Source organism: Eurytemora carolleeae, unplaced genomic scaffold, assembly GCF_000591075.1.
Source record: "Eurytemora carolleeae unplaced genomic scaffold, Eaff_2.0 scaffold219, whole genome shotgun sequence".
In the NCBI taxonomy this organism is placed as follows: Eukaryota; Metazoa; Arthropoda; class Copepoda; order Calanoida; family Temoridae; genus Eurytemora; species Eurytemora carolleeae.
In genome coordinates this window covers 31,014-49,227 of record NW_019396115.1, presented here as the reverse complement: position 1 = coordinate 49,227, position 18,214 = coordinate 31,014, and the positions used below count along the sequence as shown (strand labels likewise).

At 32.2% G+C, this 18,214-nt stretch overlaps 2 protein-coding genes across 5 annotated transcripts in view; one reads left to right on the top strand and one right to left on the bottom strand.

Annotated features, from left to right (window-relative positions):
• Positions 1–1,526: 1,526 nt before the first annotated feature.
• On the top strand, positions 1,527–8,664 carry LOC111695370 (histone-lysine N-methyltransferase SETD7). Its single transcript, XM_023464684.1, has 9 exons — positions 1,527–2,442; positions 2,903–3,022; positions 4,161–4,398; positions 4,821–4,930; positions 5,266–5,387; positions 6,419–6,485; positions 7,115–7,234; positions 8,001–8,136; positions 8,497–8,664. The coding sequence occupies exons 1-9, from the start codon at positions 2,384–2,386 to the stop codon at positions 8,614–8,616; spliced, it is 1,092 nt and encodes a 363-aa protein (XP_023320452.1). The 5' UTR covers positions 1,527–2,383; the 3' UTR covers positions 8,617–8,664.
• Positions 8,665–15,072: 6,408 nt separating this feature from the next.
• LOC111695373 (uncharacterized) overlaps positions 15,073–18,214 on the bottom strand; it is a 29,254-nt gene continuing 26,112 nt past the window's right edge. For all 4 annotated transcript variants that reach the window (XM_023464688.1, XM_023464690.1, XM_023464691.1 and 1 more), the window contains 3 exons: positions 18,038–18,150; positions 17,624–17,749; positions 15,073–16,876 (listed from right to left, as the gene is read on the bottom strand). In XM_023464688.1, coding sequence (XP_023320456.1) covers positions 16,815–16,876; positions 17,624–17,749; positions 18,038–18,150 — 301 coding nt within the window. In that variant the 3' untranslated portion in view covers positions 15,073–16,814. The remainder of the gene's footprint in view (positions 16,877–17,623; positions 17,750–18,037; positions 18,151–18,214) is intronic.

Genomic DNA, 18,214 nt, shown 5'->3' with positions numbered 1-18,214 from the left:
TTCCTTACTCCCTGATTAGACCTTAGCAGAATATGGAGTATGCCAGTTTAATCTATTTACAAATTAGCATCTATTAGGTATTAATAAAAACATATCGATGTTCTGAACATGTTCTAAAAGTTTAAATTGAACTCAGCAGTTTTTTTTTATTAGATTCTAAGAAGGTGAGAAAACTATTTCTATTTCATACTCTGTAATAAATATTTCTAAAGAATGCTTGTGCACTTTAAATTTCGGTTATTTCGTTTAGGGACGGGGGGGGGGGGTTAAGTTGTTTTAAAGCTTTTTTGATATCTCTTTTTGAATTTAAAAAAGCAAATTTTAATTAGATTGTTTTAAAAATTAGAAGACTATAATATTCTGAATCATCATAAAGATATTTACATTTATTTTAAAAATGCACCCTATACATACTACATTAGAGAAAGGAAGTATAAACGTTTAAACATGTCGAATTTGCATGCATTTTTTTGATAATTTTGAAATACTCATTTTTCATGTAATTGTTTTAAATAAATAAAAATTTTAAAATCAGAATAAGTTACAAATGACAAATTCTGAGGAACATTTCATTATTAAAAAAGAATGAAGACGACAACCCTTCCACTGTTCTCTGATTACCACTGTACCGTGACGTCATGAGACAAGGCAAACAATTCATTGTTCGTTTGCGTGGTGAGTTGTTTCTATAATATAAACTTTCTTCTAAGAATTATAAATCAGGAAAGAACAGGAAAAAGTATAAATATATTATATCTATATATATATATAGAAATATTTAATTTGTATACATAACTTCAGAACAGAAAATATTGATATTTTCAAAATGTCATTTGAGATAAACACTGTACCAGTACATGCAGTGCATGGTACTTCAGAATATTGTAAGTCATGTTGGAAAATCAAAATACCGCACCGGCGAGAAATATCAAGATATCAGATTCAATACTTTCACTTCATTTGTTTACCACCTTGTAACAAATTTTGCTACTGTTTAAATAATAACAGTGAGATCCATAAAACTGTGTAAACGGAGAAAGGTTAAGCCGATATGTAATCAATCTTATTTGTTTTTGTTATTGTTATGCTTATGAAGAAAGATATTTTTACCGGTTGTTTGAAAATTAAACTGGGACTTTTTTACAAAAGTTTTCATTTCCAGGTTTTGTTTTCAGAAATTTTTATTCCTGTGATTTTCTTACATTGATTCGTGTAACATACCTAGATATGACTAGAATATTTTCAAAACTAAGATCTTGCAAAGTTAAAAAAAAAGATATTTATTAAGAAAAAATTGAAACTGCTCAGATTTTTGTGACATCTGTCAAGTCCAAATACCTTAAGAACTTTTTATATCAAAGTATCAAGATTCTTCGGAAGAAAAACCCCGACATACTTAGTAGTTATTAGTCATACGTATTTAAACTTTAAAAATAATCCCGAACAATGAGAAATTTGTGACTTCAATGCAATATGATCAAGGGAAGGAGGAGAAAATGGTTGTTTAACTACAGGTTTAAAATATGCAAGTCATCTCCTGCAGACTGTTTAGTTGATGTTCCTACGTGAATCCTTCTCTACTTATCTACCAGTTTTATACAAAACTCGACATCGATAACAGAGATAAATACTTTTAAGATATTGAGTTCAGAAAATTTTTAAAATTGAAATGATAAGAATTTTCAAAGTGCAGTTTTATTGTACAGGGTGTCCCAATAAACATGGGAATTCAGTGGCAAATTCGATATCGTCTTCTTAAATAATTCGTTGATTTAGTATAGTGATACCTACTGAGAAAGCTCTAATCCGTATGAATTTCGTCTGCTAAGTTTATAATTAGTTTGTTTATTTTTTGACTGCATACGGTTGTACTTAGTAAAACAAGAAAATGACAGTATAAAAAGTCTTCACTGTTCATCTTGCGGAGACATTATAGACAGATCTTTACACATCTTTTACTCTGTTCATAAAATAAATTCTAGCAGACATGATACTATGGCTTTTGAAATTAGGTATTACAATGCTAATTCATAACAATGACGATATCAAATTTGTTACTAAATTCCCATGTTTATTGGAACACCCTGTATCTTAAAAGTGCATTTTTTGGAATCAAAAAATTAATGCAAATTCAAATTAGGGGCGTTTGCAGGGTGGGTTAATGGGGGTTTGAGATGGTTTAGTGAAATATATCTTTTTAAGGGGGTTTAAGCCCCCGATCACGACGGGTGCTCACTACCCGAAAATTCCTGTGTACGCCCCTGGTTAAAAGTTAAAATAATTTAAAAACGTGTTCGTTAATCTTTTTAATGATTAACGTAAACCATTCAAAAAAAACCTTGAACTATAATTATCATTATTAGGTGGATCTTGATTTTTGAAAATGAATAAATTTCAATGTTTGTCTTTTATCTGTGTTGCCTTTGCTTCAAGAACTACCAGGATCATTGAATAAATCATTATTATTTCTTCACTTCATTAAAAGTAAAAGATTTTTTTTCAAGTCTAAAACTATTAAAATTTTATTTCATTTGAAAAGACTTAATTATATTTAGAAAGGAATCTTTAATCTCTAGAAATTAATCTGAAGAATAAATTAGTTTGGACACTCTGAAGGTTAGCAAAAAGAGAGGATCAAGTTTTGATAAACACCATTTTGAACAGAATTCGGAATTAGAAAATTTGAGTTTGTTGCAAGAACTCAGTTCCTCTCTGAAAGCTTTAAATTGTCTTGCATTCTTATCAGCTTTAAAGGCTCCGTAGAACATTTTTAACTCACAATTCATTCAGCTCTTATAACTGAGACTAATATTCTTCTGTTTATCTTTACTTTTTCAAATTAATAAATGCTAATTTTGTAAAAAATATTGATGAAAAAATATTTTATTTGATGTAAACGTAGTAAGGAATGTTTTAATGGAGAACTAGCTGCAAAACAACTTAGAAAATGGGCCCTGAGAGAGGGTTCAAATCAGGAGAATAAAAAGATAGAACTCTATGATACAAATCTTACTTTAATTAGGTAACTCATTTGTTTCTTCTGTTTTGCAACAAGTGTACAAAGCCCCCAAACCAAGTAGGAATGGACTTTGAAACTTTTATCCTTATAGGTGAACTGTTTGATAAATAGATTCTTATAAATTGATAAGAGGTTTCTTTCTTAACTTTTCACATGAAAAAATAACAAGTATTTAATCTCCTCTCAGGGGAATAAAAAAGCTCCATCTTTATTCTTTAAAAATCCTAAATTATACCTTATTAATGTTTTCAAATGCATATTTTCAGTGGAATTTTTCCGAATGGCTTTTTCTCAAATTCCCAGTATATATAACGTGCCGGGGATTGAGTGATGATTTTAAAATTTCCCTTAAAACCATTTTGGATTAGGTATGGTGATGCAAGGGTGTAATGCAAGGAAAGTTAATTGCAGTTGTGTATACTCTGCGTACATATTGAAACCAGTTCTCCTTGGACGGAATTTGTAAACAAGAATTGAAGCATCAGTGTTCGTTTAGTATCCGAGGAGGTTAAAAGCATTAAATTTTGATAATTTTGATAATTCACATAATAGTTTCCTATGACCAGAATATTTCATTGATTTTTTTATGTGAAAAATGGATCCCATGTCAGGCTTTGACATCCGTTTTGTGTTTACATTACCGCCCAGAGACAGTACACTGCAGTACAAAAGATGTGTACACTTCTGAAAAAACTTTCCTTGCATTACAACCTTGTGGTGATGCTTGTTTTTCATAGAATAGAGTTTACAATCTTACAGTTAAAGGGAGTGTTAGCTAAAAATTAATAGGACTATTGGCTTAACTCAATTTTAATTCGGGTTTCCCTTTTAATTTGTCTTCTATCTATTGCGTATATATGAAGAAAAATATTAAAAACGCCTTATATACCAAGATATATATATATATATATAAATTCACTGAGTTATATTATTCCACCCAAGCTGTTAATAAATAAAATATATTCTAGCATAAATAATCTTATCATGTCTCTGAAAACATTGCATTATATGCAATATCTCTAATATTACTTTTTTATTTTTTAATCTTTATTAACGTTTTCATTAAATATATTCTAGCATAAATAATCTTATCATGTCTCCTAAAATATTGCATTATATGCACTCATCTCTAATATTGCAGGAATGGTCCCTCCAATCCGACCTGGTATATAGCTGCTCATGGCTGGGAGGGAAGCTTCTACTATACTTCATTTGACTCTCAAGATAGACCTGGAGATTTATGTGAATCAAGCACATCTGGAGATTTAGAGGATTTAAAGGAATGTCAAATATCAGATAAAACTTTATCTGGGGCTTACCTTTATCCAGACTTCTACACTGCTGTGGTGGGACTTTGGCAGAATCATTTGTTAATTCAGGTTTTAGTTTTATTTTAAAATAAATGTTAGCTATATTTCACACAATGAACCAATCAAGGTAGTTTTTGTTTAAACTTTATAAATTATGATATTTTTAAAGATCTAGCAAAGGAATTGTGTCTTTTTCACATGCCTTGATTTTCTGATCCCTATATCTTTGCAACCCTGCGTCATAGACCTCGGATATTTCAAACTATCAATTATGTTAGATCAATTAATCCAATTTGAATAGGCTCCACAGATATAGGGATTAGAAAACTTGAGTTTGTGGCAAAGACTCAAATCCTTCCTGAGTTCTCAAAAAAACTCTTTGCCGCGGTAATGATTTATTTTATAAAGTTTTTTTTTCAAGACTTTTTTATTTGTTTGTAAACGAAGAAACCTATGACTGAATTTATTTTTAACAATATTCTATATTCTAGGGTCAAATTACAAAATTACACCAAGCTTGTAAGTCTGGAAATTTGTGGATTCTAGATTTTAAAGAATCTTCAGAATCTAATATCAAATACTCTCCGCCAACTCATTACAGGTTTTAAATCATCAGATTTCATGATTATTTTCTAGCTGTATATGTAAATACTATTTTTTAGCTATATATGTAAATACTATTTTTTAGCTATATATGTAAATACTATTTTTTAGCTATATATGTAAATACTATTTGAGTTTTAGCATTTACGAATTTAGCAGTTAGGGCCAGAATCATTGAAACTTTATCTCAAAATGATCAGAAAATTCAGGCTTCTTCATGCAGAAGTTAAAAAATTGAGAGATAACACATTTTTATGAATTTGGCCCTTATGGCAATGCTTGAGTGGTAAAATTTACAAATATACAAACAATCCCTTTAATTTCTCTCTCCAGTTTAGGTGTTGACCCTCTAGAGGTTGACCCATATGAGAGTAGAACAGTTGAGGTTAGAAACAGTTCAGTGGAAGATACTTCAGCTGGACAAGGACTGTTTACTAAACGAAATATAATTAAAGGATAGAAATATTACAGATTTTTAACATATTTTTTTCTCGATAATTTCTGTTATTTCAAGTATACTTAAAAGACCAGACAAAGAAGGTTAGTCAATATGCCACAATACAGTGAAGCAAAAAGTTAAAATGGTGTCATTAATTGTGGCAAAAATTAAGGAACATATTTTTTTTTAGTTCCATGCAATTTGGTAGGCGTTAAAAGGACTGTAAGCGTGATTTCAGGTGATTAAATAGAAACAAACAAACAGACGGACATGCACAGTATAATATATGTAAGATGGTGTTCAAATTGCCGCAAAACTAGAGTGTAAGCTAGCGTAGAGTGTTAACTCAATACAGCTGTCGTTTCATATATTCTTTGAGAATTCTTAGAAAGACAGCTGTGATATTGCGATGGGTGAGTTAGAAGCCGTTGCATCCGCAATATACCGACGCAGCGTATAGTTATTTACTTATCCATCTAGTTGTTGACCATAAATCTACTTTCTATCCCGGCCCCGTCCCTCACAGAATGTCGTCTTTAACCAACCCCTCCTCTCGGAGAAAATCCAAACCAAAGCAATATTCTGGCAATTTTTTTACTCCGACAAGGAAAACACAAAACAGTAAAACTTTTAATCAATAATCAAATCCTGTGTCTGAGTCCAGGAGCCTAATCAACTAATCAACTATCAATCAACTAATCAACCAACCAATTAGTCAATTAACCACCAACGCCAGTCTTAGTTTCTACACTAGTATATTAAGAGGGTATATTTCTATAAATCTAGTTTACACAATTACAAGCTTTTATTAATGATAAGTCCAAAACTTATGGTAACTTGGAATAACGGATACAGTCCTGCGCCTAAAGCTTTCACTATTCTAACCAATGAACCATTTGGGATTAATAAAGCTCGGGATTTTAGAATTCTATGCATTCTGTTAGATCTAATAGTCTAAAATTGGATTATCAAATGTTTAAACCATCAGGATGAAAAGAAACTGAGTTCCTCTAGAGATTATTTAGTAATATTTTATTTCACATGCAGGTGAAGTGTTAGCTTTTTACAATGGATATATTATTTTTTGTAATGCTACCACCAGACCACTGAACAGGTAATAAACAACCACACAAACAATTTCAAGAGCTATAGGGGTTTAACCAAAAGCTCACTTTCGCACCATTTTTGGCAATTTGTGCGAATTTTGGCATAAACCAGCAAAACAGTCTACAATTACTTTTCGGCTAATTTAATTTGATATACTGGACCTATTAATGTGCATTTATCTTCTATTTTGATTTTTTTCTCAAGATGTGACATTTTCATAAACATATTTTGTGTAAACATCTTTTGGCAGTTTTGTTTGCAAAACAAGGGATTTGTTTTCAATTTTGAAAAGCTCACTTCCTCAATTATAGTTTCGTTATTTTTTTTATAAAAACTAACTCGTCCATGCAAACAATTAAAATCATTACTGATTTTTTTAGTCTTTTGACTTCTGCTGTTTTGACAAAGTTAAATTTAAGAAAAACGGCATATTTTGAATATATTTGAATAATTTTTTTTAAAACTTCTATTGTTTTTTTTAAAATCCCATTAAACTTATATCAAAAAGATGCTTTTGTTATCTTTTCAGTTATTTGATTTTTATTGTTTAGAATAAATTTGAAAAATTCATGTTCAAAATATATTTTTTTTTATAAAATTCCATTTAAAAAAAGTTCAAATTTGTTTTCTGTTTAGACAAAGCTTTAGTAAAGAAGAGGAACATATACGGAATACGTATCGTATGTTTCATCATCAAGAGGAAGTAAAAGATAACTATTGTATAGATCTTCCACCAGAGCTCGCTAATCTTCAAAGGTATTTTCAATACAACAGGAGAGCAGATCCAACTTTTGAAATATGAAAATATGTTTTAATAGTTACACAATACGCCCACATTTTTATTCGTTAATTGTCTTTAAACCTAATTTCGAATTGTGCATGTGCTTTATGTGTTTTTTGTTGTCCTTTTCCAAGAGGCCAAAACTTTTGTATTGTAAATCCCAGGATCAAGCAATGATTCGTATCTTAATTAAAAATTAATTCCTCTTGGATATCTCGTGGTCGTACCAGGAACACAAAGATCTAGTCTGCTCTGAAAGGTTGAAAAGTTAATTTACAAGACTGGATTGACTTTGAAATCTTGAACCGAGCTTGGCCTTTTGATTTTACCTTACTTATCAATACTTTTGTGTAGACCTAGACATGTACATTTTAGGAATATAAAACTCTTGTTCAAAGCTTTTTTATAAATAATTAGCAAAACTTTCATCTATTTATGTGTAAGAGATTGCTACTTGTGGATTACTGTTGGAAGTAATGACTAAGATTAATAGATTAAGCACTTTTCCCTAAAATGTTAAAGTTGTCTGCTGTGGATATCAAACTCAAGCCTAGAGCTGTTCCAAACTGTATACACTTTTTTCTCAAGGTTTCCTGCAAACATAAACTTAATATTTCTTTCTTATAAAGCATATATGGTATTGCTTATTTAAAGCAGAAAATTATCTTTAAAAATAAGAATTAAATAATAAAATATTTGATTTTGAATAAAATTTTACATTATTAATTTATACTTGTTTAGGTATAATGCTACCCTGGGACATAAAGTAAATCATAGTTTCCAACCTAACTCTGAGTTCCTTCTTTTTCCTCTTCATCCGATCCTTGGTACTGTCATGTCATTGGTCGCAACCCAGGATATACAAGCTGATCAAGAGGTAACAGACGTTTTTTAAGCTTGAAAAATCTGAAAATTATGATATTTGAAAATATTCCAAATGTACACTTTTTAGCAAATGATGTGTATTGTTCCAGAATTTATGAAATAAAAGTTATTAATTCAAAAATTTTACACAATGATATAATGTGTACATCGTAATTATCAAAATGTACCCATATTATCAATTTAATGAAGTAAATAGATTTTTAATGCCATAACTTGTTTAAAAGTTGAGAGAAACAGATAACTATGTTTATTTAGTCTTAACCGGAAACTAAGTGTCACATTCGGGTTAAATTACAGTTTTGAACTTTCTCTCCCTGTATTTTTGTATTATTTCTGATTTTTTATAATTTAGATACTGGTTGATTATGAATATTATGTTAACGAAGATCAACTGGAATCTCAACCAGACTGGTTTAGAAAACTATGGTTACAAGAGAAACAAAATAAAGAAATCAAGCATGAAGAACTATAAATGTGTATAAAACAAATCTGAAATAATATAAATTGAGTTTATGTCGAATCATGACAAGTATTTTATTTCGCTCTATTATTAACAACAAGTTTTGCAAAGGAACTGAGTTCTATGCGACAAACTTAAATTTTGTAATCCTTATATCTTTGCAATATGATTGTGTTAAACAGGGGTGGATTAAATCAATATCTCATGGGGGGGGGGGGATAAAGGCTTGAGTGTGCTCGCCAAAAAAAATGTTGCCCCCCCCCCTAAAAATTGAACAAAAAGCAGCAAGTTTCAATTTCTTATTTGTTCAAAAATGTATGTTTCAAAATTACAAAACAATTCACTATCAAAATACTTAATCAAAATAAATACAACTTTTGTAAGGAGGATGTGCATCGCATTTTTTTAGAGCCCTCCCCCCCCCTTGAGGGAGATTGGTATGCATGAGGGGTGAGGCACGGGCAGACTTAGTATATTTGAATTTCCGAGCCGGGTCAACCTTTCCGGACCCAGTTTGTACCGTATCGCCCGGACATCGGGTAAATATGGCAGACACTCAATAGGACTCGGTCAGACATTAGGTTGAATTTACTTTTACTAAAGGGTCAGAGATGCGTGGAGGACGCATAGAGATCGAGAGAAACACACATGGCTGTCTTAATTTATGATGTTGACTCTTTAAATCACAGAGTATATACATATGGAGTATCCAGTTAAAGGTAACCTTACTTGTGCAATCGTCACAACTCATAGTGTGGGTAACATTTAATACATTGAGTGCTAGCCAGATATGGCTTCATCTACAAAGTTGGTTTTTTTGACATGAAACTAATTAAATATACAGGCTTCTCTACTACATAGCTTGGTTCGAGACTTGAAGTGTCGACGTCCAAGATGAAGCAAAATCTGAAGAGCACTACGTATGTAGATATAATTTTCAATCAAAATCAACCTTTAAAAAAGTTTATACATTGCAGAAAATAAGATGTTGTTCATATCTACACATGTGTTTATTACTTTTAAGACTACTTTTTGTGTTCAGGGTTACCCACAAAGCATGAGACTGTAAAGACGACCTAAAACTCTTAATAATGAAAAACCCAAGGTTTAATTGAGTCGTCTACCTTGAATTTAGTCTATTATTATCTTATGATTTGGCAAAGAAAGAAACAAGTTTAAGGAAACCGTGTATTTACTATTTAGTATTCATGGAAACAGACAGTGTACATTTTGTGATGTCCTTTCTGAAGTCTCATCCTTTGTTGGTAACCCTGTATATATACTTTGTCATTCAAAAAAGTTTAGCTCATGCTAACAGCAGGCCTCATCATCAGATTTCGAGATTTACATATCTCATCAAAGGCATATTAGTGTTAATAATTTAAGATGAGAAAACAATTTTAACTGGTATCTCAGGTCATTTATTCAATTCTATTTTTGTTGTATCTTTCATCCCTTCATGATTTTAATTCATATCATAAATTTCCTTAGGAGCTAAGGTGGGGACCCTTGGGCCCAGGCCCTGCCCCTGGTGTGAAACCGTTGTTTTTTTCAGACTATAGTTGGTTCAACGGAGTGGGTAAAAGAAACCTTGAAACAACTTAATGCATTTCGCCCTGTCGTTACACCATTCCCCTCCCCTTTTCCCTCATTTTCCTCCTCCAAAATGCCAATGAAGCCTGATGATTTTATTACTCGAGATTTAACACTGATTTTTTGCATGCAGGCCTGAAATGTGATCTAGTTTTTGAATCGAACACCAATATAAGGGGGGGGGGGGGATTTCCCTACATATTTTACGATTTTTTCAAAAACTTCTTTGAATGTAGTTTATATTACAGCGCTTATTTATCTCACCAATTATTCTGTTAAAAAATGATTTGAACTAAATATTTTACATAATTTTATTTTATGCATTTTATTTATTTTACAAATGTTCATTCTATTAACCCACAGAGGATATAGATTATAAAGAACAGCTTCTGAACACAGAGGATCAAGATTTATAGAAAACAGCTCCTGAACAGTTCTGCAGAACCTCATGGAGATAAATGCTTGATCCTCAAATTTAATCCACAAAAGTTGTGACTTCAATGATATGGAATAAGATATGTTTCTACAGACTTCCTTTATACAGGGTTACCAACAACAGATGAGAGTGTAAATACGGCCCAAAACTCTAAATATATGACGATAAAAGCTTGATTTTTGGTTTCTGTATTTAATTAAATATTTTAATGGTTTACTAAATGGTCAAGCACAGAAATTTGCCAGTTTTGACCTACAAGGAACAGGACTAAACAAATTCCGTATAATCGTCTCCGAAGTCTTATCCCTTGTGTTCAACTCTGTATATATTTATTTGGTAGCTGAGCTCTGTTTTAAACTGTTACTTTTACCACGTTCACCATGTATAACCTATTCAGTGTATCATTATGTTCCGGTGAGGAGAGTCTTAATGAACCCAAGACCGGAAATATCACTTTCAGCATGGTGTTCCTGACGGAATTATCAAGAACGATCCCATCGTTTAGAAAAAAAGGACGAACACGAAGATAACAGAATGCGTTCTTAAACATATTATAACATTTAGTAAAAGAATGAACGAACGGAAATTGCTTGAAAAGAATGTTAAAATCAAGAACGCGTTCTCATTTAATATAACATCTGGAGATTTGTTGAAAAAAACCTACAAAGCAGTTTAATTAATATAGAATCAATTGAGAGGTTTAGTGATTGCAGACATAATTTCAATTCTGATTCACAACAATACCCTTCAAAGCTTTGTCTGATCAAGTATTGCATTTAAAATCCATGTTTCTCATTTGAAAACTGATTATTTTCATTATGGTTTCTCTACAAAAGTATTTCAATTGCTTCAGAAACGATGGAGAAATGAAGGTTTCAAAGGTGTATCGGATATGCCACTCTATAAACTACGTATGTATTCCATGTAAGTATAATCACATCATATAAAAATAATACTTAAAAATCTCACTTTTGCCCTTAACTTAAACAGTTTCATTAAAAAGGCTTTAATAAATACTGCCTTCAGTGTAAATATAGATATGGTATCATTATTTATGTAATAATCTTATGAAAATATATATCTCTATTTTTCATCCCTTGAAGCTTTCACCAAAGTAATAAAAGGAAGTGTCTGATGAGTATTCTTAGGAAAATTATATAAACAAATTATTAACACTTGGGATGGAACCGTTCTCAACTAAGAACTCCAAGAACGGAACGGGGATGGAACGATTGGAAAAAGAACGAACTAGGACGGAACGATCTAGCTGAAGGCCCTCGTTCTAGAACGGAATGGAATAATTTTAAAAAAGTTGGAACGTGCCCAGCCCTACGGAGGTAGCATTCTAGGAGGAAGGAGAGAGCAGAGGCCCTTCCTTCCATAAACTACATTGGTCGACAACTTGACGTCTCCTATTTTGGTCGTGAAATGTACGGAGAAATATCTATCTATCGGATAAGAATTTAGCACAAGACATCTAACGGCCAACATATCGTCCCCCAAAGTACGTGAAATACACGACCACTTTCTATGGAGAGAATGGGCTCAGGCCCGTAGCTAGGGGCACGTGAAAGGATAGGGGTTAAAATTTGTTTTTACAATTTGAAAATATAGATGAAATTATAGCTAGGTAGGGAAGCACTGGTTCGTTTTTATACTATATTTTCTTTCAGGGTCAAAATTTGGCATAATAAAGGAGTAGCAAATGTTTTAGAAACATTTTTCCTAAGAATATATATACTATTGAATAACAGGTGGCACCTGTATTGGTATGACAATGTAAACATGTATTGGTATGTTATTGTGTACATGTAGTACACTGTTCTTGGGGGGATTTGTTTTGATCAGTTACATGATTTCTCAGTATAAACAAGCTTGAGGTATTGTTCAATGTGAAATTGTAACATGGATCAAACATATAAGATAAGATTTCATTCTTTTCCTAAAGATGAAAAGTTAAAAAAAAAACGTGGAGTAACTTCACAGGAAGGCCAGGTTTCAGGACTCCGGGAAAATTTAGTATTGTCGGTCAAAACATTTTGAAAACAAATACGTTTGCGGACGAAAGTTAAGTTATATCGCTTTCCCAGTCTCCACCTTCCCCACCATCCACATCAACAGGAACAGCTAGATAATAGAGAGGGTGAGTCTTGACTTATTTACAGGGGCGGATACTGGATTTAAGTGAGGGGGGTGCTAAATATATTTCGGAACAAAAACGTTCAGATTTAGGAACAAATGTTTTTTTAAAGATGGATATTTTTTCTGTTTTGTACTAGGTTTTCCTTCCCTTAAGTGCTATTGAGGAACTATTCTGAAATCTCAGGAGGGGGGGATACGCCCCCCCCTTGAATCCGTCAGGGGGTGCGAAGGTCCTGCCGCCCCCCCCTCCCTGTATCCGCCCGTGCTTATTTAGTTAATATTGTTCTAATGAATAATTTAATATAAATGTTATTTCATTCAACCCTATGAAGGCTGGCTGCTTTAAATTTATGAAGGGTCTAGTTGGGGGACGACCTGCCCTACCCCCCCCCCCTTAAAAAGGCCTGAAATATGTTAAAAATAACGTTTTTGTTGTTGTTGACAAATAAAAACATGTGACAACTGATTTTATATTTACTTATCAATGATTTTTGTAACTTTTATATATAGAGATAACCAGAAAACAATGAAATAGGAAGACGACATTATATTCATACTTGAGTGTATTTGATTGTGTTACAAAGGAAATAGTTTTACCTTACCAGACACTTAAAAAACTACTTTTTGTGAAATGGGTCTGTTTACACTGCACAATTGCTGTGTTTTATGGTTACTGAAATTTTTAAAGTAAAAACTTGATCCTGATCAAGATCATATTACTATTCCTAAGTTTTCTGGTTATCACTGTATGAAAACCCATAGGAAGGATATCTGAATTCCTCCAGTGGATTTATAACCCATAGGAAGGATATCTGAAGTAGAAATGTTTAAAATTAAAACGATATATACGTCAATCAGCAATGAAAAAGATTCTGTTCTTAACAAATTAATTTCTTCAATTGAATTAAGTCTGGGCCACAAACTCAGATTTTCTAATCTTTGCAACCCAACGATATTTAAACCTATCAATCTGTTAGATTGAATAAAGTTTGAAATATTAAAAGTTTATGCAATTAGGTTCCAAAGATGTAATTAGATTAGAAAACTTATGGCCGGTTGAAATTAAAAACTTTAATTTGGTAAATATTTTTGAAAACCAATGTTTAAACAGAAAGATCCGAGTTACTATTTTAATTTTTCATTTGTATATATCTTCATAGAAGAAAAACTGATTGCCGTTATTGACCATTTTAAAGCACGTTCATCATGAGAGAAAAAGTAATTAGCTTTAGAAAAGATGAATGGGGCAGTTCTTCAGGAGATGACTTAAACCTCTTTGAAATTCAAAAATGTGCTTGGTAACACTGTACAAGTGATGATGGATGCTTCTCATCTGATCAAACTTGCCAGAAACATTCTTGGAGATTTTCAAACCTTGGTAAATGTAGATGGAGAAAAAATACAATGGAAACATCATGTATCACTGGACAAGCTCCAGGAAGATGAAGAACTTCATGCTGGAAACAAACTAGGCAAAGGCCATATTGATGTCTATATATGACAAAAGATTGTTAAGCCTACTTTTAAAATTCGCAAAAATTGCAAATCGCGTTTTAAGGAATAATGCCCGTAAAATAATGAATTATAGATTATCAAAAAGCCCATAATCATGCCATTTTTAATACGCCAAAAAATTGCAAAATTTTAAGTAACCTGATGTGTAATTAAGAAAAACTAAAAATGAGCAAATTTATTTTGACAGGCTGTATGCAAAAAATTTACATAGATTTCTTTGAAAAACTTGTGCAATCCGTTTCCTTATATCATAGGCTTTCCAAGAGGCTAAAAATTATCAAAATCTAACCACTGAAGTTGGGTCAAAACATTGATTTAGTTTGTTGCAGGAAAAAGTTGTCTTTAAGGCAGTGAGACTGAGGATTCATGCAGTTAGTAAAAAAGCCTGGTTTTAGACCTAAAGGGAGGGCTTTAGGTATTTAGGATAAGTCAGAAAATTTCAACAACCTCAGAGAAATACTTTTCAGTTATGTAAAAAAAAACTACAGGGGGGGGGTCAATTTCATGAAGTGAACCATTAATATACTGTCTTAAAGAGAAAATCAATTTTACATCTCAGATGGTGTTAATAATAAGTATTAAGTCTTCACAGCAGTCTCATCCTTTGTGGGGAACCCTGTATGAAAATCCTTGACACTTGGCTTCAGAGACTAAATTTATTGAAAAATAAAACCATGAAATTTATTTCTTTTGACTCATCACATGATTAAACAATAAACATGCACTATTCATGTCAAAAACCTTGAATACAAAAAACTAAAACCGGTTTTACTAAACTCTTACAGATTACATCAAATATATTTAGAAACGATATGCAGATTATTACAATAACAATTTGTCGTCTTTTTTTATTAACAAGGTTCTTGTTTCCGCCACTTTTAAAGAGTTCAATTATAAAAAAAAACATTTTATATGTTGGATTAAATAGAAAACATATATGTTGAATAAAAAATATGTTTTACATGACACAGATGTAATTTGAATGTTAAATATTATGCTTAAAATGGGTTAACTGAGATTTTTGCATTTCTGATTATTAATGGCGCTCAACAGGTTTTAATTTGATTTACATTTAAACTTGATTACTAATAGTTTAATTGTAAATATGTGTGTAGCAGAACTGCACTGCACTGCACTGCACTGCACTGCACTGCACTGCAAGCGAGACAAAAGCTGGTTCAATCATCATGCTGATGCAGATTCAATTTGAAGCCAACGAATATCTTTTTCTCTTGAATATGTTGCAAATTAAATAAAATGGCCTTCAATATAATTCGAAGTAGACATTGCAACACTATAACTATAAACTAAGCATCAATAAACCCGCATTAAAGAAAGTTCAGAAATCCGCCAAAATTATTTTGAATTTCAGTTTTAATTGAGACTAGACGAGAGCCAAAGATCCAGGGATAAATGAAAAATAATAATAATTACTATATAGATTAATTAAGGTTTTCATGCAGAAAAGGTGTATAATAGTACGATGTAGCCAAAAATTCATTTAATTTACATAACAATTAAAACGTTGCATTGTTTTACTCTTCTGCATAAAAATTCATGCAGAACTTGAGTTTACTGTGACAGAAAAAAACTGGATCCATTTTTGAAGGAACGTTATGAAACTTGGCCCTTCGTCTAATCTCTAATATAATCAGACAATAACATGAAACCAACACGACAAGCTCGACATTTGTACATTCATTTATGAAAAGGGACTCAAGATACGGACATCAACTTGCGAGGAGACATTTTTTATGCATTAACTGTACAGCACCCTATACCTACCTGAAAAAAAATTTGCTTGCATTCATACTATAGATCAATGCTTTTTGATTATAGTATTAAGCCACATCACAGCCGTTTACGTATTTTAACATATCTCAAGAGATAGAGACGTTTATGTGTATCTTTCAAATGTTCTTTTTTTATAAAAAACAGCAACTAGCTAAATAATGTACAGAACGAATAAATATATATCCCTTTAAAGCATTCTAGATTAAATAGCTAGTTTGACCTAAGTATGTCTATACTAGCTATCTTGACTAGCTAGAATGTATTGTGTATACCCTATAGCCTGTACACGATAAAGCTATCTAGCTTGACTAGCTAGAACGTATTGTGTATACTGTATAGCCTGTACACGATAAAGCTATCTAGCTTGACTAGCTAGACCATATTTGTATACTCTATAGCCTGTACACGTTAAGCTATCTAGTTTGACTAGCTAGAATATTTAGTGAATACTGTATAGCCTGTATACGATAAAGCTATCTAGCTTGACTAGCTAGAACGTATTGTGTATACTGTATAGTCGTTAAACTTTAATGCCACTTTGCTTGCCTAACAAAAAAAGTAATGTAGGCTTTTACACTGTAAAGCTAATAACTAGCTTGATTAGCTAGAATGCATTGTGTACAACCTGTACAATATAAAACTAACTAGCTTGACTAGCTAGAATGTGTATTGTATAGCGTGTATACTATGGAGATAACTAGCTTGACTATATTAAGCCTTTATTGATGAGTTAACTATATTTAGTTATCATTCTGTTCACATATTCAGTTGTCTGTCCAGCTACTCGGTTTTCTGAAAATAAAATTTACGATTATGATACCTCGAGTTTATTTTTTGTTAACAGGGCGTTTCATTTCATATTTGAACCCGCAACTTCCCAAGCGGCAACTTCCCCCAGTCTCTCGAAGCCGCATCGCTCTGCCCTTTAGCCTTTTCTAGTCACAGTGCTCGGCTACCTAGCCCATCCTAGCCTCTGCGCTCGGTTCCTTTGTACCCTGCGGCGCCTCAGAAGGCTTGACCTAACCTTTGGGAAGTTTCCGCTGGGGGGAATGTACATTTAGAAACGTGTCAATAGGAAATTGTCACTTGGGAAACTACCAAACTAACTATATTCAATGATTCACGACATAAACATTTTTTAGAAGACTCAATCTTGAACATGAGAACATGCTCTTAAGAAATAGACACCCACTTTAAAGCGAGATAAAAGTAGTCTTTTGGTAAGATATTCAAAATGTGGAACTAACATCTACTTTTTTACTCCACAGAGGTTTGGTCCATCACCATCACCGAATTTTAAACAAAATGTTTTTCCCAACGTTTTCGGTTACACTATTATTTTCATTATTATAATGATGAAAAAAAACTTCTCAAAAGGTGGTCCTAAATTATAAAAAAAACTTATCAAAAGGTGGTCCTAAATTATAAAAAAACTTATCAAAAGGTGGTCCTAAATTATAAAAAAAAAACTTATCAAAAGGTGGTCCTAAGTTATAAAAAAAAACTTATCAAAAGGTGGAATTATAAAAAAAAACTTACTGCCAGCTTTTTTCAAAATTTTCTCCGCCTCCTCGGATAACTGTTGGTGTCCGGCTCCGCCCTGGGCTCCCGCCCACTTAGCCTGGAGTATCTCCTTCACACCGTGAATACTTCTCATCAATTCATCTTAACATTTATTATTTGACCTTTTAGGGTATTCATGGGCATTTATAAGGGGTACTTCTTACTTTTTGATTTTCATTTTATGCAGACCTAAGGATTGATTTAATAAAATAATTCCTGTTCGACATCCTGTGGTAGTCATTAAGGGATCAAGCATTTATTTTTGATTTCCAAAGTGCCCACACTGGCTTATAAGATCAACGATACTCCATACAAAAGTTTTGACCTTTTGATCTTGATCCTCTAGTGATAAATCAAACATTTGTAATATTCTAGAGAAGTGTTGCTTACTATGTTCTTCTTCTAGTCCATGAAGCTTGAGCTTGTTGGCCTCGTGCTGCGCTTTCTTCTTCAGTCTACACGCTCTACTCGCCAGCTTGTTCTTCTCCTTCCGGGTCTTCGTCCTTCAATCAATCAATCAATCAATCAAACAATCAATCAATCAATCAATCAATCAATCAATCAATC